This window comes from Eumetopias jubatus, unplaced genomic scaffold, assembly GCF_037043125.1.
Source record: "Eumetopias jubatus isolate StellerSeaLion01/CBP00866 unplaced genomic scaffold, mEumJub1_p1.0 scaffold_3, whole genome shotgun sequence".
Lineage (NCBI taxonomy): Eukaryota > Metazoa > Chordata > Mammalia > Carnivora > Otariidae > Eumetopias > Eumetopias jubatus.
The window spans coordinates 29,906,582-29,931,603 of NW_028274809.1; the positions used below are offsets into that span (position 1 = coordinate 29,906,582).

The following is a 25,022-nucleotide window of genomic DNA, read 5'->3' on the forward strand; positions in this document are numbered from 1 at the left end:
AAACCACACGACACAAACACATCCAAATCACACCACAAGTTGCACTAGCATGGAAAATACATCAACAAGACAACACATGGTAGGGGCCAGGTACCAAGGGTCAGCTCACACACCAGGAACCAAACAGAAACACTCTGAAACTCACAAAGATGCTTACTCTATTCCCCACCCTGTGCCTCCAAAAATCACCCCCAGGGCCAGAATGGTGCCTGCCACAGCACCTATTAGCCTGCTTGTGGCCATGTTCACTGTGTGGAGGGAAAACGGAGATTTTTTTTAACATAGGATATCAATTACACACTGATTTTGCTAACACACAAAATAATCTATGTAGGAAATGCTTTGAGAGTCAGTTAAATACTGACATATTTCCTTTAAGATTTGAAATGAAGGTCTACATATATGCTAAGGATATTATACCTGAGGATAATTTTGATAATTTTGAGGATAATTAAACTTCAAACTCCACAAACCCTTCTTAAAAACATCATCTCTTATCAATACTCTTCAACACATAAATAATCTAATTGGAGTTAGAGTTCCTACAAGGAAGGAGTTGGAATTAAAATGTCACTTAAATTGCATAACAGCAAGTCTGGATTTTAATTACAAAGTAACAAACCATTAGTATACTTTATAAACTTCTCAAACTGCAAAATATGCCTCAGACGCTACGTGTTTTTAAAATTCCGAACTTTTTATCCAATTTTGTGAAAATCCTTAAAATTTAAAACATAGTATCTTTAAAATTAAGTGTATTTTCACCTGGAAGAGTGTATTTCACATAACTCTGCAATGTTTGGGCTTCTGTCCTGGTAGTTGGGCATTTAGGTGTTTTTTGTTTACAGTTTCCAGGGCATAAACTATTCACTGAGAGAGAGTTAGGGTCGCCCGGAAACTCTGGACCGCCCAGTGGTAGATTACTGAGTGGAGACACTCCATCCCCGCACCTCACCCCTTTCATGCAGAGCTTTCGGATACTGCAAAAAGGGCCTGCAGTGAGCAGAGGTCCCCAAGCTGCTCTCCACACAGGCAAGATGAAGTGTAGTGTTGAAGCAGGAAGGCAGATTATTTAAGATTGAGTGTGTGTGTGTTGGGGGGGGGGGTGCAAGCGTGGGGACCTATACACACTTTACCTCATCTCCATGCAAACCAAAAGTTCTGGTTTCAGATCACTTTACTAATGAAAAGAGAGAGTCACTTTGATAAGGCTGCATCACACAGACTGTGTGCTATGAGACAGTGAAGCAAAACGAAGAACCACAATTTGAACTCACAATTTTTTAAGGCTTAATACTGGGTTCATTGACATTTTTGTCTAACTACTCTCCCACAGAAGAGAGAGAACCTTGGATCTCCAATCCTGGTGAGCAGCTGTACTGCATTTTATCATAGTGCAAACAATATGAGTGCGAGATTCTAGTTTTATCATTAGGTAGGCACAACCTGAGTTGTTCTTAAAAAGAAAAACAAAAGGATGGGAAACACAACAGAAAACAGAGAAAGTCTACTGAAGGCATTGAGGGGAATGGAAAGAAGACCAACATATAAGGTGGTGGTGATGTTTTCCAAATATGACAATACATTATAATCCAAGATAACTTAAACTATATCTCAGATTTCCAAATTGTGGAGGCTAATACTGGAATGAAAGGTATTATATAAATACTCATTTTTTTAAGATCTTAGAAAATCACTGCCTTCAGAATACTAAATTAACAAGGATATATTATTTTGTGTTTTTTTTTTCTTAAGATTTGGGCTTTGGGGGGCAGCTGAGTGGCTCAGTCGTTAAGCATCTGCCTTTGGCTCAGGTCATGATCACGGTCCTGGGATCGAGCCCCACATCGGGCTCCCTGCTCAGCGGGGGGCCTGCTTCTCCCTCTCTCTCGCTCCCCCTGCTTGTGTTCCCTCTCTTGCTGTGTCCCTCTCTCTCAAATAAATAAATAAGATCTTTAAAAAAAAAAAAGATTTGGGCATTGGCCCTCAGAGCCAAAAGGCATGAAAATCCTATTACCTCTTCAATTTTTATATAAGCTACAACAGTTTCTAATGCTAAACTGTAGGGAACACACACACACCGGTAAAATGTGGTGCTGAATGAGTATTTGTGAACTTTTAAAAACTGTAACTGCATGAATGATGAATAAAATAGCAATTTAAAGAGGATTTCGTGTTTGCTACGGACATAATTTTTCACTGTAGAATCAAGAAAATTAGGCAATTTGTCATGTGGGTTTTAGAAACCAACCAGAGGAGCAAAGCATTGCTACATTGCTTCAAATACACATTCCAGATAAACAGATACAGTCTATCATCTCTGCTGAGCAAGAATAATAATGTCCAAATTCTTAACTGATAACCACTCTTAACAGCAAAGCAAGATAAAATAAGTGGGCAAAGAGCTTTTTCAAAAGTACCTCCCCCCCGTTTGCCCACCTTTCCTCCCGCTACCTTTAATTCTGGTACACTGAAAATGTATGTAAAGTACACTTGACTCTTTATCACTGATACTTAACAGGGCTATCTCTTCCAGTGGGTCATGACTCAACCTGCTTTTAAACTGACATGAATTAATCAAGTGGCTCGCAAGTGGGTGGATTTTTATAGGGGACAAATTCGAAAACCGAGAGTTCAGCTGCTCCTCACAGCTACAAAGGATTTATCTTCTTGTTAAAAAAAAAACAAAAAACAAAAAAACCCAAACCAACCCTTGGACCTTTGGGGGCCTGTGCTGTCGTTTTCCTTCTGTACTAATTTATTAATGACGTCATGTCATTGTTCATTCATTCACTCGTTCATTTGTTATCTACTAACTGTCTTTTTTTGTTCCAGGAACTATGCCAGGCACATGATGACACACCTTAGTTTTCTTCGCATCCCACCAAACCTGGAGATGGAACTTGTAAAGACTCTAGTTCCCTAACTCTTTAACGTACTTACCTTCACATTATAACTTGTTTGTGGAAATTCTTTAATACCTAGCAGTATGTCTTCATTTTTGTTTTCTCATTAATTTCTTTTGTTTGTTGGTTTATTGTTATCATTGTTTTTTGTTTGGGTTCCCTGCTATCTAGGATCACACATGCTAAAAAGGCAGAACTTTTTAATAAGCATGCAATATTAAGATACAAACTATAACTTTCCTCCTTTTCGTAAGACTTTCTACTTTACATGTAGAATTCTTCCACAGACAAGTCATGCTTCAGATAGCGTGAAATTGTGCTTTTGAAACTGAGTAGTTGGGTTTTTTTTTCAAACTTTTAGAGAGTTTCTGAAACAAAATGGTGCATTATTTCATCCATGTGATTCTAATGAGCCAAAGGGACTATAATCCTGCATCTCTTAATACTTCAAAGGCAGGAAGCATCAAAGCCATCGTTTGTACTCTATAAGCCAAAGTTCTTTCTGCAGGGATTTATGATTTTGCTAAAATTTAAGATTAGAAATAAATACTAAATATACTCTTTAGAGTATAATACTGGCACAGCTCCATATTTCAATGTTAGACACACAATCAGATCTCCTTACTCTTTTCCATGAAATTAAAAAATAAATTCAAGTTCATTTTCAGATACATTGGGACAAATGTCTAAAAAAGATGAGAAACAAGTTATTTCATATAAGAATACTATTTCAGTCAGTTTACACTGTCAATGAAAATATCATGGAGTTTTTCTGAACTCAAACAAAATAAACTCAGTTACTAAAAAAATTTTAAACCTGGTAAGTCCTTAAGTTATTAATGAGGCCATTATTAAAAGGAGAAAAATATGTAGGTGATACATAATTATACATGAGCATAAACATATATGGTAATCATAATATCTAATCATCCGAACTACAAAATCAAAGATTTGTGCATTCACAAAGGAAGTTATCAACAAGATAAACTACATGGAAACACTAAATAATATCCCTCAAGGTACTAAGGCTTAGAAATTATTGTTTTCAAAATATTAAGTGCTAATAATATAATACTCCCTTGGCAAGTAATGGGTCAGCTAACCAGCTTAATCATTACCTGATTACTGTTTCACCCCTGGTTTCACTGAGAACCAGCAGAATTACTGAATACTCAGCTTTAAATGAGGCAGTGCACAATAACAGAAAAAGCATTCGGCTCAAGATCAGGTGATCCGTTTGATTCTTGGCTCTGTCCCTATCTAGCAGTTAACCTGGATAATTAAGTTCGTTTTCTCATTTGCAGAGCAATGGGTCTGGACTGAATGGCCACTAAGGCCCTTCTATCTCTGATTTGATGACGATGGACATAATGAGAGGGGCTGACCAAAACTCCCAGAATAGTCTCTGCCCTTCCTTATCAATGTAAACATGTGATATGTTCCAGTTTCTTCTCTTCCCTCCTGTAATGGTGATGCACACCATCCAATGAGAGACGTTCCATTGTGTTGCATAATAAGCATGGTGCAAAGATGCCCACAAATTGTCAAAAATTACCAGAATTTCTACTGGCTCTTCCTGTAGCAGGTGGGAGTTCCAGGCCTTTTAAAGGGCGCAAACTTATTCTACCCCATGAGGATAAACCAAAGTAATTTCTCCCCATGAATTCAGTGGACACATGTTGGGAGAAGAGGGACCAGAAGAGTCTTCATATGTGAAATAAATGGCAACGTGGAGAACATGAGTGAAGTAATATGTAATAGAAAATCTTTTTTAAAAAAATCCCTGCTCACATGGCTTTTGCTTTGAAATATTATTTCCTGTCTTTTAATAATTTTGGTTTGAGAGGTTGGAGCAAATAAACCAATGTGCTTTAAAACTGTGGGTCAACAAGTGCACAGTGACTCCAACGGCAATATTTTTATGTGTGCTTTTTTTTTTTTTTGTCCCTACCCAGATGGAGAGGTTGAATTTTTATTCTTCCAGAAACTTACTGTTAAATTAAAATTTCCAAACCACACTGGCTCATTTCTGATGCCCCCAAATCAACTGAACCAAAGTCACAGAGTTTTCCTTGATTCTTACTAATTAGGCTTTGAGCCAGAGGCCTGCAGTTGGATACAATTTATCTTTTATGCCCACGTTTGGAATAAAAAAAAGGCAATATTTTCCATTTTCTTTTTGAATTTTTTTTCTCCCTAACAAGAAAGCACACTGAAATTAAATAAAACTAAGTATTTTTTAATATGCTGTCACTGTATCTACACAGAAAACCTTCCTCTATGGATAGGACAGGCCAGATCATTTGGGTGTTGCCCATTATATATGGCAAGCAACTGAGAAGCACCCACTGTGATCGGTAAGGCCAGGGTCAACCAAACTAATTCGTTCAAGAGAAAGAATATATGGCAGTTAGAGGAAACCCAAGGCACCTCACAAGCAGCTGAACTTACAGTCAAGAAAGTACAGACTGTTTCAATGTCTGGAGTTCACGACCTGCTCCTCTTCAACAAGGCAATACAACAAATGATTACTGATAAACAAAATCAGCACTAACATGCACCATTTTATTTCCTTCACATGTTCCCAATGGGAAAGGATGTAACATTTATTAAGTGCCTACAGTATGCCAAGGATATGAGGTCATTTGATTGTAGACAGTCAATAAATATTTGCTATCTGGATAAAATTAGACATAAAGTCCAGAGTTTCGAGATAAAGTCCAGAGTTTCTCTCTTACCATTTTCTTTTAAGCAGAGTGTCAAAAATAAAATCACGAAACTCACTACAAGGCGTTAAACTTTGATTTCTGTTGTTTTCTCATTTTACTAGTGTATTAACAGAGTTTTCTATAGAGGCTGGAAAGATATTAATAACCATTATAGACAGAGCTATTATTTAGTCATACTAAAATTACTTGCCTTTTCTGGAAATCTAATAATTTACAATAATGACTGCTCTTCATTTGTAGTAATTAATGGCTTTTTCCAATTTAATCAAGATTACTGGAGTCACGAGGATTTTAACAATTTTAGAACCAGTGGGTACCTTTACTTTAGTGACTCCATTGTCTTTGTCAAAAATGAAAAAAGAAAACATGCAACAGAAAAGAAACATACCAGGATGTGTATATGGATTACCTCTGAGTTGTGGAATTAAGCATGATTTTTATTTCCTTTTTAATCTTTTCTGTATTTTCAAAATTCTCTACAATAACATGTATTACTTGAATGGTCATAAAAGTTATTTTTAAAAGATAATATAGAATAGCACCACGGGAACAAGGAAAATAAGACGGACGGCAGCCGCGAATCTCCTCTTCTCCAGAATGCAGCTGCTTATGCCTCCAACTAAGCTTTCTAGGCATGGGTGGGCGAGGGGATGGGGAACAGACAGAAGCAGACACCTGATAATCCCCCCCACCCCACCTAATGAAAAAGGACAGAGGCTAAGCCAAATTGAGCTCTGCTCATCTCTTCAGGCATCTTTATACATCACTTGAAGAGACAGCATGTAGATCTTTAGGAGAATGAAGAGAAACTAACATGCCATGGAGAGAAAATCTGGAAAGCGTGAATGTCTGCTTCCCTTGTAAGAGCTTTAAATCTGCTCTAAATCTAACTTCTGAAGGTGGATCCAAGAATTTTTTGTTCCAGTTTTAAGGTAACTAAAGACTAAATGTAAAAGTGGAACTGGTTCCTTTTTACAAATAGGAGAAGGAGAACAGAAATAGACTGTGAGGGCGTGACTATGATTCTTACAGAATTTAATTTCATGGCCATATTCCGCAAATGCATGGAGAGTGTTAAACACACCCACCATTACTGAACATTACACAGGCACCCGGACCAGCTAATTCTCTTCAGGAATTGAGGACCATGGAGCTTCATACATTTTTGAAGTCGTATTTTCCCATATGGACAATGCTGGTTCAGAGATTTTAAATGAGCTTTCATGCAAAACAAAGCAGATCAAAATGATACTATTTCTGTATGTATTTTTCCTACCTGCAGGGAAAAAAAAACCATGGTAATTATTTATAAAATACCATTAGTGGTACCATGAAAAGGAAGAAGCTGATGTATGATGTCAGTGGGATCCACCCTTTGTTCTAGTAACTCCGGTTTCTCAGGTACAACGCTATATATAGATGCTATAGGAAGTCTATTGCAACTGATGCCTTTTTTAGATCTTTGAAAATTGTATGAGGGCTTGGGAATGGGGGGAATAATGAGAAAGTGATTACCGTGTTCATGATGCCAAAGACTACATTATAACCCAATGTAATGGAAGACAATGGGCCTGAGACTTGGCACTTGGGTCCTGGTCCCAGCCCTGTATCTGGTTACCTGGGTTACTAGAGGATGTCACCTGATTTCAAGGCCTGGGTGTTCTCATCTGCAAAACGAGGGTGGTTCTAGATGGCCATTGAGACTCCTTCTAATTCTAAAATTCTAGGGGTGCCTGGGTGGCTCAGTTGGCTGAGCATCTGACTCTTGATTCCAGCTCAGGTCATGATCTCAAGGTCATGGGATTGAGCCCTGAGTCGGGCTTCATGCTCAGCACAAAGTCTGCTTGAGAGTCTCTCTCCCCCTCTGCCCCTCCCTCTGCTCACTCTCCCTAAATTAAAAAAAAAATACATAAATAAATACATAAATAAATAAAATCTTTTTTAAAAATAAAAAAATAAAATAAAATTCTAATTTCTCTCCATCTGATGGCTGATTAAAACAAAGTCCAGATCGTTCATGTTCTCTCTGAAGAATTAAAGTTATGTGAAGATTTTCAACTTCTTCCTAATCAAAAGTGTGTTTAAACAGAGCATAGAAGACTGCCATCCCCCTCTGGCAGGACTCAAATATTGAGGAACGACTAGAGTCTCATGTCAGCCAAAAAGATTGTCTATTAGAAAACTGGCATAGCGTAGACAAACTATAAAATGATTAACATATGTGATTATGGAAAAAGAAAGTTTAGAGAAAAGAAAGGAAACTGGAAGGAAGGAAACTGGTGTATTTACTTCTTCCTAACCTCAGTTCCAAACTAAGGGGAAATTCAAACATTTTTCTTTCAATACGTCATTCTAGAATCCTTAATTCTGCAGTAACATGAATTATATATTTGAATGACAAAAAAAGATATTCTGATGTGTCTCCTTTCAAACCTATTAAGTTCTTATATTGGCAGCACTGAAAGAGTACCAACAAATTCAGTATGTAATGAATTGAAACTGAAATCACACAAACCCTTGGGTCCTTCATCCTTAGGGGGGTGAAGGTTCCTAACTGGATCCCGGATGCTGCAATCTGTCCCTGCCCAGGTGAAATCACAGATGCAGGTGGCTTCATTACTACACACCTGTGAAGAACAAAGAACAGAGATGGCACATTTTCACTGTGCTTTTCTGAATAATGGAGATAAATGTAAAAGAGACACGGGGCAGGGCGGAAACTTTTAAAAACCTCTTTGAATTTTTTAGGTCTCCCATGGTTGACAAGGAAAGACAATGATACATTAAATTGTTGGTGTTTTCTTGTTAATTAGAGAGAGAGATCCATTAAAAAAAGAAAATGTTTAATTAAATGTTCTTTATGTTGAAAAAATTACTTAAGTGCACAAATGTCTGACGATGTAGTTTTTTCAGAAGTAGTTGTTTCTAAGGAACATACTTTAGAAACATGCTTGATTTAAGAAATTAATAGATACTGGGCTCCAGTGGCAAGGCCAATGATTAAAGACCAGAAGACATAAATCACCAATGCACTCTTTTACCTCACCATGTCCAATATCACTTTTGTTTGGTAGCATTGTCCCAGACCAAAGAGCACCCCGCCCACCTCCCCTTCTCTTAGTCAGCCAGGCTAAAGACCCCCTAGCATGATGTTTCTCTCCTTTTGCTTGTCCTGGAGACCAAGCAGCATGGTGGAAAGGGCTTGTAGTTTATATGAAATAAACCACCATCTGCAAACCAGAGACAGAGGTGTTTAAACTCTTAACTGCCTGTGAGATACATTCAGAGACCGATCATTAGAGATGATAAATTGAATACAAACTTATTGCTGCAAGAAGCTTTTTAATCTGAAATGTTATAATATCACGATTACGATTAACGACACTAAATTTGACCTTTTATTTAACAGGATGAAAAAGTGGGAGGGGTAGTAGGAATGAAGGTCCTTTGTAGGCGTTAAGTTTTATGATGTTTTCAGAGCAATAACTGAAAGGTCTGTCCGGTGTTTTTATTTTAACATAGTGATTATCGCACATTGACTGTGCTGAGTGCTTTATGTAAAGCATCTAACTTAATCCTCACACTAGCAGCCTGGTGGCTGAGAGAGGGTAAGTGACTTACCCAAAGTCACCAGGAGAGCAAGAAGCAGAGCCAGGACTCAAACCCATGGCTCTTTCTAGCCTCCAAATCCATGCTCTAAATCACTAAGCTATACTGGCTCCGCCTATAAGCCTAGGATTCAACCAAACCCAAAACTCTAAATAGTCACTGGGCATGTCTTTCTTACGCCTCTCTACCTTGTTCTACTCCACATCATCTGCTCGCTATATTCTGAATTAGGTTTACCTTCACTCCAGCATCCTCCTTTTACATTATCACTCTCAATTTCCCCATGTCTCTTTTTTTCCGTTTCTAAAGTCTGTATAAATTTTTGAAATATCTTTCCTTTAATAAGCCAATTTAAATAATTATTAAAATTTGTTTCTAGATATTAAGCCTAGGTTTACCAGGAAGCGTCTGCCCAACCACTTCATAGAATTACAAATGTAATTCACTCAACTAGAAATGTAGTTCATAGAATTACAAATACATGCAGGTGTGAGTAGAGAAAGCAACTTCTCTTTAGCTGGCAATGGTTTGAGCATAACCATACGACTTGAAACATGTGAATTCTATCAGTGATCCAACCCCTAGTCTATGTGATCTGGCACATACGGATGCTCAGTATACATGCTGAGTAGCTAAAAGGGAATTACCGAGAGGACTAAAGTTATTTTGAATGGTACAAAGTAATGCACGGGGGGTTCTATAACTCTTTTAGGAACCATATCAATTTTCTTCCAACTCTTTAGATGTCAAGCTACAGACAACATGGTGGATACAATAGCCAGTGATAAAAGAAACAACAAAATAAAACCATACCAATACATATGGGTATTATCCTTAGCAGATAAGGATACTAAGGAAATCATCATAGTCAGGGCATAAATACTGGCAACACTCACAAAAGGAAAGGCTGGCATGAAAGTCTGACCACTGTGAACTTTGAGGATGCCAAACAATAAAGGTTTGAACCGGAACACAGATGCTTACTTACCCCATGGCCTGAACAGACTTTACCCTTGGAATCAAGTGGGCAGCTACTCATATTTAGGGCCTGAATCTGTAGGCACTTCCGATCTAAACACATCATGGATGGGCCACATGGCGTTCCATCTTCTACATAGCCCACATCTGTATCATCATCTAAAATCACATGAGCACCACTAAAAGGAGAAAGATATTCATACAACCATTAGCACCATAGTTAGAAAGAAAAGTCAACATGAATGAGGCTTGCTCTTCATGAAACTAAGAGGACGTCAGCGGACATGGATGGCTCGTAGCATTTCTCCACTTCTCCGTTCCTTTCCCTTTTCCCCACTTTCCCAAAATAAAAGAGCACATTGACAGGAAACACCTTTCATTGTCATTATCACATTGCATGCCATCAAGAAAAAAATGTCATTTATTCCAGGAAGGGTCTTCTTGTCTAAGACCAGTTAGAATTGTCTTCAGAGCAATTTAAAAGAAAAACACAGGGGATCCTGGGTGGCTCAGCTGGTTAAGTGTCTGACTCTTGGTTTCAGCTCAGCTCATGATCTCATGGGTTGTGAGACTGAGCCTGGCATCAACTGGCTCCGTGCTCAGCGGGGAATCTGCTTGAAGATTCTCTCCCTCTGCCCCTCCCCCAATGTGCGTGCTCTCTATCTTTCAAATGAATAAATAAGTCTTTTTAAAAAAAATAAAAGAAAAATACAGCAATCATTTGACCAAGAGAACATTATTCAACTTGTTTACTCAATAAATTTCCTAAATTTTGTTCAAAAAATTTTTGCATGTTTCCAAATCTCATATTCACTCACATAAGATGAAGGTCTGCTACTCTAAGGATACTACAGATAAAAGTTTGCAGATGCTAATAGCAATTCTGTAAAAGAATCCCAGAAGTGTTTCGGGCAACAACAGTACCATTTGAATGAAAGCACAGCATCTTAGAATTATGACTACTTTGAAAGGAACAATACTTATTTGGAATATAACATGACTCCCTAGTTTAAAAAATAAGCCTCATAGTCTCTGTGCCTCGTACTCACAGATAATTGGACGCCAAATGCTTGCCTACAGTATAAATAATATTTTAATAAATACGTTCTGTATGTGATTGACTATTAAATCATCTTCTAAGCCAGAAATATGTGATAAAACGTAAAGCTTAAACTCTTTTTTTTTGGTCATAAAAAATAAAACACACAGTGTTCAAAGAGTAACCTATTCCAATGCTCATAGCTTTAATCATGGGTCAGAATGGATACTGTAAGCCTACTCAATGATCATCATTACAAAGAGTGTCCATTACAAATAAGTGGTCTGATTTTTGAGCAAATGTAATTTGCAAATCAATATACAATTTTTTTGTGTGTGTGTTTTTTCTTGTTTGTTTTGACAGAGAGAGACACAGCGAGAGAGGGAACACAAGCAGGGGGAGTGGGAGAGGGAGAAGCAGGCTTCCCGCTGAGCAGGGAGCCCGATGCGGGGCTCGATCCCAGGACCCTGGGATCATGACCTGAGCCGAAGGCAGACGCTTAACAACTGAGCCACCCAGGCGCCCCACAACTTTGTTTTTTTAAAATAACTCTAAACATGAAAGGAGATCATAAAATCAAAGTCAACATTCCTCTTGTGAGAAACAGAAAAATTTCGCTTGATTTTTCTGAATTTGTAGTTCTTGTGATTCATTAGATTTTCAAACATTTAATATATTACCTGCAGTCAATCACTCGGCCTTGATGATAGAAGGAAGTTGGGATGATCTCACCCTGGAGTTGACCAATACGTGGAGCTCGAGTAAGATTGGTACAGAGTAAAAACCCACAGAACACATCACTGAGCATGTTAAATAAAAACAGAAACAGAACAGGACAGGAGGAATCAAGCTCAGAATAGTCAAAACTATTCAGCCCACATATATTCAAAAATTGAAAATATTTTCTCTCCTTCTAAGTAAAAATGTGTGTTCAGATATTGTTGGTTGGCTATGACCCCCATCCTTCCTTGCTAACAGGATCACAGTTTTGTCTGGGTAGACCTAGCCCCGAGGGATTGATGATGACTGGTCGAAGCCAGTCATGGCACCCCCGGACCCCTATACCCACTTTCCTAGCCATCCCACTGTCCTGCCCTACTAGAGCTAAAAGTGGCCCCTGGATGTTGAGATGTGAGGAAAAGCCAGCTAGAAAGTTGCTGAGGAGAATGTGGCTTGCTGGACAAGAGGTTAGAGCCTGACGGGGAGAAAACCTTTTGTTCCAACTCCCACACTGCCTGCCTTTGAATGTGCGGCCTTGGCATCCACCTTGCCATAGTGAGCTCACCAGCAGAAGGATACACACTCATCATGCTAAGCATTCCAGAGCAGAGGGGAGAAATCATCTGGTCCTTAGTGACACTGTTAAATGACTCAGCCCCCATGAAAGCAGCTATCTCCAGCCTCTCTCTTAAGTAAACAACGAGCTCCCCCTTAAAAAAAAGGTCAAGGAATTGAAATGGCACAACAAAAAAAAGAGAGAGAGAGAGAGAGAAATCCATGTCCAATAAATGCATGAAAATGTTACTAAATTCCACTGGTAATCAGGGAAATGCAAATTAAAACCACAATAATATAGCAGTTTATACCCACCAGAATGGAGAGAAGTAAAAAGTCTGATAATACCAAGTGCTGGTTCAGTATGTGATTCCACAAAATTCCCATATGCATATTATTGATGGTTGGGTTTGCTAGCACACCCATTTTAGAAAATCGTGACATCATCTGGTGGCACTGAAAATACACATACCCTCTGACCTAGCAATTTTTCTTCTAGGTATAGGTCTTAGGAGAATGTCTACGAATGTGCACTAAGTTACATGTACAAGAATACCCACGGCAGCGTCGTTCCTAACAAGCCAACACACAGAAACAACCTAAATGAGGATTAACACGGAGTGGAGAGCTACATCATGGTATGTGAGCGTGAATACAAATGATAGTAAAACCAATGAACAATAAATATGAAGAGTGACACACACCATGTGAGATGCTTCAAATGCTGAACTTAAGAGGCAAAATACAAAATAATACATGAAGTATGATTCCCAAATGCTATACCGAACTTTTAGGCAAAATATATTGTTTAGGGAGGAAAACCAAGGCAGCCAAACTCTAAAAGGCAAGCAAGTAATTGTCACAAAAGTCAGGATGGTAGTACCTCCAGGAGCAAGATGAGAGCACCTTGTGGGGAAGGATACATTTTTCTGGGATGCTGCGAGTTCTGTTTCTTGATCCAGGTAGGGGGTGACATGGGAGCTCATGTAATAATTATTTGGCAAACTGTATATTTGTGTATTATTCACGTTTCTGCTTATATGTTGCACCTCCCAACTTTTGAACATTTCAGAAAACATGCATTAATTTTCTTTAACTCAGTGGTGGTTGAATATTCTGTTACTAGATAGTCAAAAGCTACCTTTTATACAATGATCCAATCTAATGCCTCCCAAACTTTTTGAAGGGACAAAGACACAGAGAAATGATCAGGTTTGTCTAGGACATTAAGCTAATTAATGAAGCTAAAGAAATCCAGGTGTCCGACCACATGGATTTTTAATACTTTAGGCCCCACTTCCTCCTGGTCTCTGTTACCTCAGACAGAGGATCAGTATTTTGGAACATCTGTGCCTCACTCGTGAGACATGAGGTGGGAAGATCTGTTCTATTATTTTGGTTTAATTTTAAAGAAACTATGGTCAAAGATTTGTTGCCTCGTCAGCCTCATCCACCATCAAAGGCTGCATGGAATAGCAAAGTTTCAGGAAACACAAGAAAAATGAAACTTCTTTAAATCCTTGCTCTGCTTCAGAATTGTGAGAATCCTCATTGTTATGGAAGGATAATGAAGGAAATTTGGCCCATAACTTGATGGGCCTATAGATCCATGTCATTGAGTTAACCTTAATAAACTATTAAATCACAATTTTAATGTTCCTTGACTAATCCAGGGAAAATATTACCAACGTACTCTGAAAATATCTCATTTCCTGAGTAAAGATGCCTCCAGAATGCACTTACCAGATGCTTTATAGAAGGGGAAAAAAATCTGATATGGACATGAGATGTTTAATTAAATCAAATGGTATTGCACTCACAGAAAAATCAAAAATATGTATTACTTCATTTTAATTGTCCCCCAAATATATAGTCTACATATTTTCCTTGTAGAGCTCTGTGTATACTAGGACATTCATAGGCCATATGTTCCAGCAAAAGTAGAAAATTAAGACCTAAGAGCATTTTATAATACCTTAGCAAAGTGTCTTTTCAAAACAAGCATCAAGTAAAATACAACATACGAGAAATGTTCTGAAGTTTACGAAATGGTGTGAGTCTATGCCACAGTTAACAGCTTGGTCCACAGCAATTTGCTTCTAGATATACTAACGTATTTTTTGAAATACATACTGTAAAATTTTAAATAGTTTATTTATTAAAAATCAGTAACATTTATTTCGTGGTCAATTTACATTTGAATCAGGGCTTCCAAATCACTCATCGTGCCCCCAAAGCTGACCACTCACTGTTTGCTGCACTGGATCCATCGGTCTCCGTCCCTCCCGCAGTTTCCCTTCTCAGTGCCTTCTGTGTTCAGCTTCTCGTAACAGAACTTATCAGACCCGGAAGCCTCTTTTGGAGCAGAGCACAAGAAGACAATGTGTTTTAGTTGTCTTTGTTATGCACAACCAGCAGCACCAATGGTAAATGTTTAACAACTGGTTCTCCAGAAAAAGAAAAAAAAAAAAAATCCCTCTTAGCATTTGCCAATTTCCATGGTGTAAATACCATAGTGTCAATTTCCGCGGTGTAACACATGGCTAATTTCAAGCTATCAATGTGATGGCAACAGGCTTCTGAAGTTCCTCAAAACCTCACACTTGGCTCTTGCAAGCTACTCCAAGACAGCTCCCACGCGCTGCTGTTTTTAACTTGAGAAACAAACTGATTTCAATTCTTGTTGGTGGGTTTGAGGGAGGGAGGGAGGAAGGGGTCATCAGCAGGAATTAGGGAAGTGGCACTTAGAAAACGAAGAAAGATTCTTAGGCCTGTTTTACACGAGTATTAAAAGATATTATAAAGTCTTAGGCAATTAAGATTTTATGCCGACACTTGGATTTTGGTATTTAAACCTTTTAAAAGACAAATATGCCTCTATTATCTTTCCTCTTTCAAAACTGAAGCACTGAAAGTAAATCTTTCAGTTACATGATATTTGCCAAACACTGAAATCACTCCTGCAGGGGCTCTGTTATCTCGTGTGCTTTCTTTTCCTTTGGGGGTGACCCAGTCTCAGCCAGCAAGACAGACATTTCTGTCTGCTGTGGTCTGGCCCCCATGAACTGACGTTTACAGGACAGGCACTGTAAATGTCAGGAAGAGAATAAGTGCATTGGGACGCCTGGGTGGCTCAGTCAGTTAAGCATCTGCCTTCAGCTCAGGTCATGATCCCGGGGTCCTGGGATAGAGCCCCTGGTCATCAAGGCTCCCTGCTCAGCAGGGAGTCTGCTTCTCCCTTCCCCCCCACCCCTGCTCATGCTCGCTTGCTCTCTCTCTCTCTCTCAAATAAATTTTTTTTTTTTAAATCTTAAAATCTTAAAAAAAAAAACATTTAGGGACTGTACCGAGAGCCAGGACCATGTACCCAAATCTCTGGGTCTGCACCTCAGGAAGGACCTGCATTTCTTCCTTTCAAATTGAGATGATAAAACTACAGAATTTTAAAAGTAAGTCTGGTACTTCCCTGAGGTAAAGGAACAAAAGGCTAACCTGAGGGATAGTGGTTAAACCCAAGGTACAGAGTGATTCACACAAGTGGCTGGATAATAATGTGACCGCCACACTGAACCCAATCTTTGCAGGTGCATGTGACATCCCCTCTCTGACAGCCCCATCACTGTGTGACACGGCTTGGTTCTGATGACAAGTCCCCAGCTTCAACAGCTGTTTGCTGTGGTTTTTGTGACTGAGATTCACAGCTCTCTTTAGTCTCACCCTTTTCTGGATTTTTTTAAAAAACCATCACTCCAGGGGCGCCTGGGTGATGCAGTCGGTTAAAGCATCCAACTCTTGGTTTCGGCTCAAGTCGCGGTCTCGGGGTCGTGGGATCGAGTCCTGCATGGGGCTCCCTGCTCAGCATGGAGTCTGCTTGAGACCCTCTCTCCCTCTCTCTCTGCCCCTCCCCCTTTCTCTCTCTCTAAAATAAATAAATCTTTAAAAAAATACAATAAAATAAAAACATCACTCCAAGGGGTCCTTGTCTTCAGCAAGACTGGCAGAGCAGGATAAAACCCAGAAAAACCGTGTGCAATCACCAAGCAGGAAAACGCGACTTACTTGTCCCCCACACGTGCTGACATTGGTTGTCCCGGGTCTTGCACTCTCCATTGTAACAGCGGCCCTGGGGACAGGGACACAAGTTAGGAGGCCCACGCAGCCAGCTCCCTTGCCCGCAGATTTGCACTGCAAGGTCTCCTTTTGTTGTTATTTGGATAAGTTGATTTGTTTTTTCACTCCATACCCAAATATTTTCACAGTGAAAATAAAAATCACAAACATCTTAAGGGAAGCACAACAGACAGTTAAATTCTAAAACTCAGAACAGACCTCAGAGTACAGCTCTTTAAGTCAACACTAATCCTCTGAAATTTTAAATTTTACGGAAAACAAACGTTGATACACTTCCTCGGGCGATTCCAAAATGATTTTTAGCTTCTTTGGGGTATGAATGTTACATCATAACATGGCTTCAGAAAAGACAAAACCCACATCATCACACACGATAGCACATTATAACAGTCATATTTTCCCATAAGAGGCTGATGTTATTGAAAGATGGTCACAACTCAATAAATTAGATTCCTAATTCCTTAGTCATTATATTTTTTCTTTGCCCTCAATCTGGACAATTTGTCACCAGAGTTAAATATCATACTAGATTTAGTATTTAATATGCCACGAAGCAACACGGAATTAGAAGTCCATTGCAATAATGCATGGTTCTTTGAGTTGCGATTTCCCTTTGAAGATATATTCATCAGAAAGGAAAAAAAAAACTCACAAACTAGTCCTTTTAAAATTACACTGAAAACTTATAGCCCAGCATACCTGATTTTGATTGCATGCATATCCATCTTGTTTATGAAGGTTTGGTGGGCACTGAAAAATACAATGTTTTTCATTAACGTTCAACATAAGTACCTTCGCCTTATGCGTACAACATATAAATATGAAAAAAAAAGCAAGCGTGGTGAATATGTAATTGGGAATGTCTAGAAAAACATGAGTAACCCCTTAAGTAGTTATCCAAACTACTTCTTCTATTACTGGTAAAAATAATAAATTCATCCATGCAGTGAGTACTTTTTACTTCTCTGATTTCCATGAGGTAGACTAAAATAGGAACTTACATTCACTTGCGTACAGAGTCAAAAGTAGAAGGAATTAAAACGGACAACGAAGGGCATGAATCAGCTTGGTATGTAGGAGTGGACACATTTTGGGAACTAACTCACAGGACCTTTCTCAGCCCTGGGAAGTGTCAAATATGCATTCGACACCCCTGACACTCACCTCTAGGCCACATTATTGAAAAAGAAAAAAATAGTCTCTCAACTCAAGGTGAGTGCTGCATCTCCATTATGTCTCTGACCTCTCCAACTACAGACGTGCTACTAGAACAATTGTGATGGGATGGTCATTTCTTTTTCCAGGTCTGTTTATCAAGTCATTGTTTAAAGGTACACTTCATTTCCCCAAAAAGTTACTCTGAATGAACTAAAACTTTTACTCTCTATGCATTTTATTTGCCACATTTGAGAGAGTTGAAGACGGTTCAAGTCAAAGGCTCTAGTACAGTGTTCAAAGCAAATATGCAAAGAAGAATATATATACAAAATATATATACATAAAATATATATACAATATACAGGGAAAGCAAGTGAGTAAGAAACGGTCTTCGCCTTCTCAGTAAAGGACTGTTCCACTTTTCCCATTGGTCAGGTCCCAAACCATGAAGTCATCCTCTGTCTCTGCTATTCTCACACCCTCCTTCCAGTCCGTCAACCAATCCTACCAGGCCTACCTTCAAACTAGAATCACAATCTGACCACTTTAGTCCATCTCCCCTGCCAACCCCCACTCCAATCCGCCATCATCCCTCACCTGAATTATGCAGCAGCCTCCAACTGATTGCCCTGCTTCCATCCCTCTTCAGCTACTGGAGTGTCCTTCTAAACACATAAATCACATCATGTTGCTCCTCTGCTTCCCAACGTCAGAGTTCAACATGGTCCTCACTTTGCCGTCCCCCCAACTCCATCCTCTCTCTGACCTCATCCCTGCTCTGCCATGCCTGAGCTGACTCTCTGCCAGCGTGCCAGGCACACTTCCCGCCCCATGGCTTTGCCCTTGCCCTTCCTTCGAGCTTCCCCCAGGTTTCTGCACGGTTTGCTCTCAAAAACTGTAAGCCCTCCCATGTTGGCGTTCTCCGTTCCCCATTTCCTGGTGTTTTCCTTCTCCATAGAACCTATCACCTTATACTCATATACGTTACTTATTCGTTTGTCTATTGTCCCCATCCCACACAGGCAGGGGTTGTATGCGTGGTTCCCTGCTGCCTCCCTCGCAGCTGGAACAAAACCGGGCTCAATTATTATTGAGTAAGTGCTCAATTACTATTGGTTAACTGGATAAATAAATGAATGACCCATGCAGACACAATTAAGTTACTCTGTTCTGGGGCGCCTGGGTGGCTCAGTTGGTTAAGCGTCTGCTTTCGGCTCAGGTCATGATCTCAGGGTCCTGGGATGGAGCCCCCGCATTGGGCTCCCTGCTCAGCAGGGAGTCTGCTTCTCCTTCTCCTTGACCCTCCCCCGCCCCACTCGTGCTCTCTCTCAAATAAATAAAATCTTTTTAAAAAAAGTTACTCTGGTCTGCACATATCAAGCTGTTTATCAAGTTCACTACAGAAAGGTAATAGAACTAATTTAGAATTCGCAATTGCTAAGAAGCACTAATAAAAGGAACACTTTGAGATAAAATGCTTTGGTTCTACATCTTTCTAAAGAATAACTGACTTTCATATAAGCCTTCATTCACTACAGCTTTTCAATCAATCTGATGGTGACTACTCAAAGGACATACATTATCAGCACCAAAACCTGGCCTACTTGGGCCAAGAGCATAGAAAGAGATCCTCGTGGGCTCCTTCATCCATCCACATCCACTCCAGATGCAATCGGTATCTTATTAATCAACTAACAGTAATTATTCACTTACTCCGAGATGAATACAATCACATCGAACAAAAATGCAAAAGAAATGTTGCTACTAGAACAGGTATATCAGGGTCTAAAATTAATTTATCACAGTTGACTTTTGTGATGTTTCAATAAAAAAATTTTCTGTATAAGTCTTTACTAATTAAAAAAAAAAGCCCTGATTATAAACTGTTACAGCTACATGCAAGATTTCTAATCAATTTATTTTTAGTTTAGGCTAATAAAAGCAAGTTGCTTATCACTGAAATGTTTAACATGGGGAATTATGGAATGTCTTACATTCTCTGGGGACATTTAAAACAGAAGAACCATAAATCTGCGTGCTTTGTTCTACCTGTGAGTAGAGCTCTAGATTCGGTCTCTAAATGCCCTCCCAGCCCCCAGTTTCAGGCTGTGCAGGAAAGTTCACAGGAGGCAGCCTTCAACAGTGCGGTAGCATTTAAATGTGCTTATTTTTAATTGTGTTATGCCACCCATATAGACGGCATCTTTTATAGCGCTAACAAGATACATTTCCCACATCTTTCAAAAATACCTTTATTATATCATCCAGTATCGTTTGCCAAGGATTTCTCTCAGTGGCACAAGTATTATTTATTCCGTGATAAACTGTGATTTTAAAAAGTAGCTCAGAGGCATCAGTAAAGGCTAAGATCAAAATTAAACAAAGACATGAGATACGAGGCATAAAGTCATAATGTTGCCAATGAGGCTAATTCTCAGAGACGCAGAGATTCTCTGAGATCCCCTTTTTCCTAATCATAATTAGTATCAGTTAAATTCAAGGCTCACTGCCTGTTACAAAGCAAAAGAATTCTGGGGGATCCTAACTCCCTCTACTCCAATTATCTATTTAAGGCACATTCTGGTCATATAAGGAAATTATTGCTAAAAGAACATGCTATTCTAATATGCCACTTAGAAATTAATTTAACAGTGCAATCTTCCCCTTACATATATACATGAGGCAAAAGGAACATTTTAGGGCACCTGGGTGGTTCAGTCAGTTAAGCGTCTGACTCTTGATTTTGGCTCAGGTCATGGTCTCAGGACCCTGAGATCGAGCCCCGCATCGGGCTCCATGCTCAGTGCAGAGTCTGCTTGTCCCTTTCCCTCGCCCCCGCCCCCCTGCTTGCTCTTGCTCACTCGCACTCCCTCTCTCTCAAATAAATAAAATTGTAAAAAAAGAATGTTTTAAAAACTTAGACACTAGAATATTAAGTTGAACATAGAGCCCTCATTATAAAAGCCTTACTTCCAGTAAATTCTATGGCAATTCAGGAATTAAAGGCTGAAATGAAAAAACTGTACTTCGAAAAGAGCTGAAACACAGAACCAAAACTATATATGATGGCTATAAGAATAGTAGTATTCTATAAAACTAAAAATATAACTCAGTGAAACAGCATACCAGGATTGTCACAAAACATAAAACTTGGCATAAAACACAAAACCCACAATTCTAACACTCTTTTACTGTATTCTAGGAAAATTGCAAAGAAACCCATTTACGTATATAAATAGAAGAAACAGATATGCATAAAAATCAATAAAGAATAGCCTGAACATATTTCACTGTATCATATCCTTAAAAGGGTCCCTTTGAATTGCATCTCAGATAAATCATACATCAAGAACTTCCAAAAAGGTTAGTTAGAAACCTTTGTCTCCCTCTCGTTTTTTCCCAATGAAGGGAACTCAGGGTCCCTCCAGCTATTCCGCTCCTACACTCCATGCCCCCTGAGGCAGGTAGAGTGACCGAATGACTGACAAACCTGGGAAGAATGACTGGCCCTTTGGCTCGGTTCTGCCATTCTTCTCTTGCCTACTCACATAAATCATACTACTCTCGCTGCTCCTCCGAGACATACAAGACAACGGCCCATCTCTGCAAGGAGAAGTCGCTCCAGACCCACTTTTGTCAATAACCTGTTCCTACAGCCTGAATCTAGGACCTATAAAGAGGCTCATTTAGTTCTCACACTAAATTATGGCTTTCAGCTTGGCCATATTCAATATGAAAAATAGTATTTTGACCTCCAACTGTACTCTATTTATGGGGAGTCCCTTAGAAACCTGGCAACAGATAACTCCATTATTTCTGGGCAATTTATCCTAAGGAGCGAATCCTGAACAAGAAATACTCTTGAAGATGCATAAAGAAAAGATGTTCACTGCCATATTAATTACAATAATGAAAAACCGCCAGCAACCTAAATATCCACCACTGGATAACAAATCACAAGTCAACTGATGAACCCACATGACTCTCGTGCAATTGTAAAAAGGGTATTTATAAAAACTGAGTAATAGTACAGGAACATGTTTTTGAAGTCATGTCAGAGAAAAAATAAAAGTAGAATGAAATCCAAAATTCTTACCTATTCCCTAACTGCCTTGATTCCTGACTTCCTCTTGATTTTTTCCCACTACTCTCCAGTAATCCCTGCTTTCATTCCATTTCTTGAAGAAGCCAAGCTTCCTTACTTACTGTTTTCTGACTAGCTCCTTCTGTGCCTTTCTACTTAAATGCCAACTCCTCCAGGAAAATATACCTGAGCACCCCACCTAAAGCCCCCCCCACCCCATATCCCACATCACCTTACATTACACTTAGCACTTAGCACCACCGGATGTTTTTGTTGACTTATTTCTCCACCCGCAGAATGTAAGTTGCCTAAGTGCAAGGACTTGCCTATCTCGTTCCCTACCATATCCCAATATTTATAGCAGTGCTTGGCACACAGCAGGTGCTCAGTAAATGCCCATTTGAATGAAAAATGAAGACTTAAAATAATGTGATATAAATTTTTAAAACATAAAAATTATATAAAAAAGGAATCCTAGTAGATGGCATTAATTATGTTATAGTAATTTTTAATGTGAAGAAGACCACACCAAAGCATATGTGGCATGATGCTAGGACAATGTAAGTGGAGGAGAGTTGGAGACAGAACTGAGAGAGGTGGACACCTGCTCCCGATCCCTCTTCAATCAGAGCAATGTTCCTTGTTCTCTGCTATGGTGGGCATCCCACAAATTTTTTCTTAGAAGAAAGGGCTTGGTGGCTTAAAAATGTTTGAAAAACAGTACATTAATTCTTCATCAGTGTAAATATACTATTTTAGATGTGGGGACAGAAAGAAAAATCAATTTGTTGGGTAGAAACCATATAAAGGGAACTAATTAGGAAGGGGAAATTTGGAAGAAAAAAGAGATCTAGGTCCAGGAAACACAATAAATGTTCCTAAAAGAAAGGCATAGTGGAGATCTAGAAATTACTGGAAAACAAAGTAAAACAAAACCGAAAACAAAGAAACCAAATCATATTCATACATGTAGCCCAATTGAAAGCTTTCCAATGTGTACAATATTTGCAAGTAAAATGTATTATTTAAAAACTCAGTTTGTCATACCTGGCCAGAGTCTCCAGTACAATATTCAGTAATATCACACCCATTCACAGCATCCCGACATTCATACCCTCGTGGCTGAAACTGCAAATCAAAATTCAATATTAGGAGCTCGTGTTAATTAGTATTTCACATAGCTAGCATTGTTATATTCACCAATAATTCAGACACTCTCTCATAACCATTACCAAACTCTTTTTATGAATTAGCAAGATAGTTGCAGAATAGAGACAAGGCCCAGATACCACTCTCTGTAGTAAATATGAATCATTAACCAAGGCATTAAATGTTCAGATTTCAAAACCCACGGTTTCAGAGTATTACTTTTGGAAAACAAGGTAATGGCAATTATGTAAAGAAGATAGAGTAGTATGGTTTAAAACAAAAGAGCAAATCACTAAAATATAAACATTTTAGATCTCTCTGAAGATTGATATACACACCCAACCTTCACTAAGTGTACCTATTAGCTTGGATCTTAATCTTGCTTTAGCTAAATATATACAATCAAATTTCAGTGAATTCATATGAACTCCTTTCAGTGACACCAATCACACTGAGGGGGTGGGTAAAAGATGAAGGAAAAAGACCACTGATGTCAAGCAATTTATAGTCTGGTGGGGAACATAAGGCAACTAAGCTAGAATTTCTTTAAAATACCATAATGCTTAATACTTCTTTGTACTGAATAAAATAATAAAATCATGTAACCCTATGGTTATAAGGAATATTAGAGGTTTAGTAAATGAGAAAAAGGAAGATTTAAAAAATGACTTTTCAAAAATTGACTGGAGATTCTACAGAGGGAAATGAACTGTGTCCATACACACATAAGATGTATATATACACATATAAATATACACACATAGATTACTTCTTTATCCAGCTTTCTTGCCTTTATAGGGGGATTTTAAACCCAAGCATAAAAAATGTGAGCACTAGGTTTTAGGTTCGTGGTCCAAAATAAATGTACATATACATAGTAATAAACTTAAAGAAAAATATTATAAGTAGGTCATATTATTAAATAGACCACAGAAATTGTCCCTCTTCTATTCAACCATTTAAAGTGGTTTTCATCTGCATTAGCAGGACAACTCTCAATGTTTATTTTGGAACGAGTATATGTATATTTTCTTAAGGAGGCATTGAAAGATAGGATAGTTGATAGTGCATCATAGTAAAGGTAAATGCTTTGACCCACAGAATTTAGGTGGCTTTGTTGATTCTACAAAATTACGAGGCACATGGTCAATCAACAAATGTGTGGCAAGGTCTACAAATACTCTGTACGCATTGAGAGATGTAGCTAACATGTTGATGAAAAGGAAGGCGAAAGTGTCAGTTGACTCACGAGACATGAGGTATTGTTACAGCATGGCCCATCACTGCAGTGGGCCCCGTTGGAGAGAGAGCATTTCTTACAGCACAATCCGTAGCATTCCTAGAGGAAACACTTCACGTGAGTAAGTGAGAAAGCTTACAGGCTAGTCATTCAACCCTCTCTCCACATGTGACTTATAATCCACATGAGGAGACTTATACAATAACAAGCAAATATTTCAGGGAGTAATCACTTTAAACAATGATAAAATTCCTTCCTGCCATATTTTCCAGCAAAGTGTGATCTTCTGTGAGAGGGCTTCTCTACTAAAAAGTAAGCTTATTTCTTAGCAAGCACCTCACCTTCGGTTAGCTCCAATACCTTCTTAAGACTCTATCTAGTTTTGGATTTTTAAAAATATTTTATTTTTAAGATCTCTACACCCAACATGGGGCTTGAACTCACAATCCCAAGATTAAGAGTCCCGTGCTCTACTGACTGAGCCAGGCAGGGGCCCCAAGACTATCTAGTTTTATAAAGACAAAAATAATACACACCATGGAAAGACTATTTCATGATTTGGTAAAATTTGAATGGGCTGAATATGAGCTATGAATTTTTAAGAGGTAGGAGATTTGCTTAGAAGAACCCATTAGGTTTTTTTCAAACAAGGCCATAAGAACATGATTAATTCTAACATGTCTGAGCTGGGATTAAGCACTGATGAGAGAGACGAGAAAGAAAG

The 25,022-nt window shown here is 38.8% G+C and overlaps 1 protein-coding gene across 1 annotated transcript in view; it reads right to left on the reverse strand.

Annotated features, from left to right (window-relative positions):
- Positions 1-25,022, reverse strand: part of ADAM23 (ADAM metallopeptidase domain 23) — a 165,454-nt gene that overhangs the window by 11,199 nt on the left and 129,233 nt on the right. Inside the window, exons 17-24 of the mRNA XM_028112217.1 lie at positions 24,308-24,397; positions 22,957-23,037; positions 17,367-17,417; positions 16,596-16,659; positions 14,786-14,891; positions 11,942-12,061; positions 10,233-10,401; positions 8,151-8,262 (exon numbers count right to left, since the gene is read on the reverse strand). Coding sequence (XP_027968018.1) covers positions 8,151-8,262; positions 10,233-10,401; positions 11,942-12,061; positions 14,786-14,891; positions 16,596-16,659; positions 17,367-17,417; positions 22,957-23,037; positions 24,308-24,397 — 793 coding nt within the window. The remainder of the gene's footprint in view (positions 1-8,150; positions 8,263-10,232; positions 10,402-11,941; positions 12,062-14,785; positions 14,892-16,595; positions 16,660-17,366; positions 17,418-22,956; positions 23,038-24,307; positions 24,398-25,022) is intronic.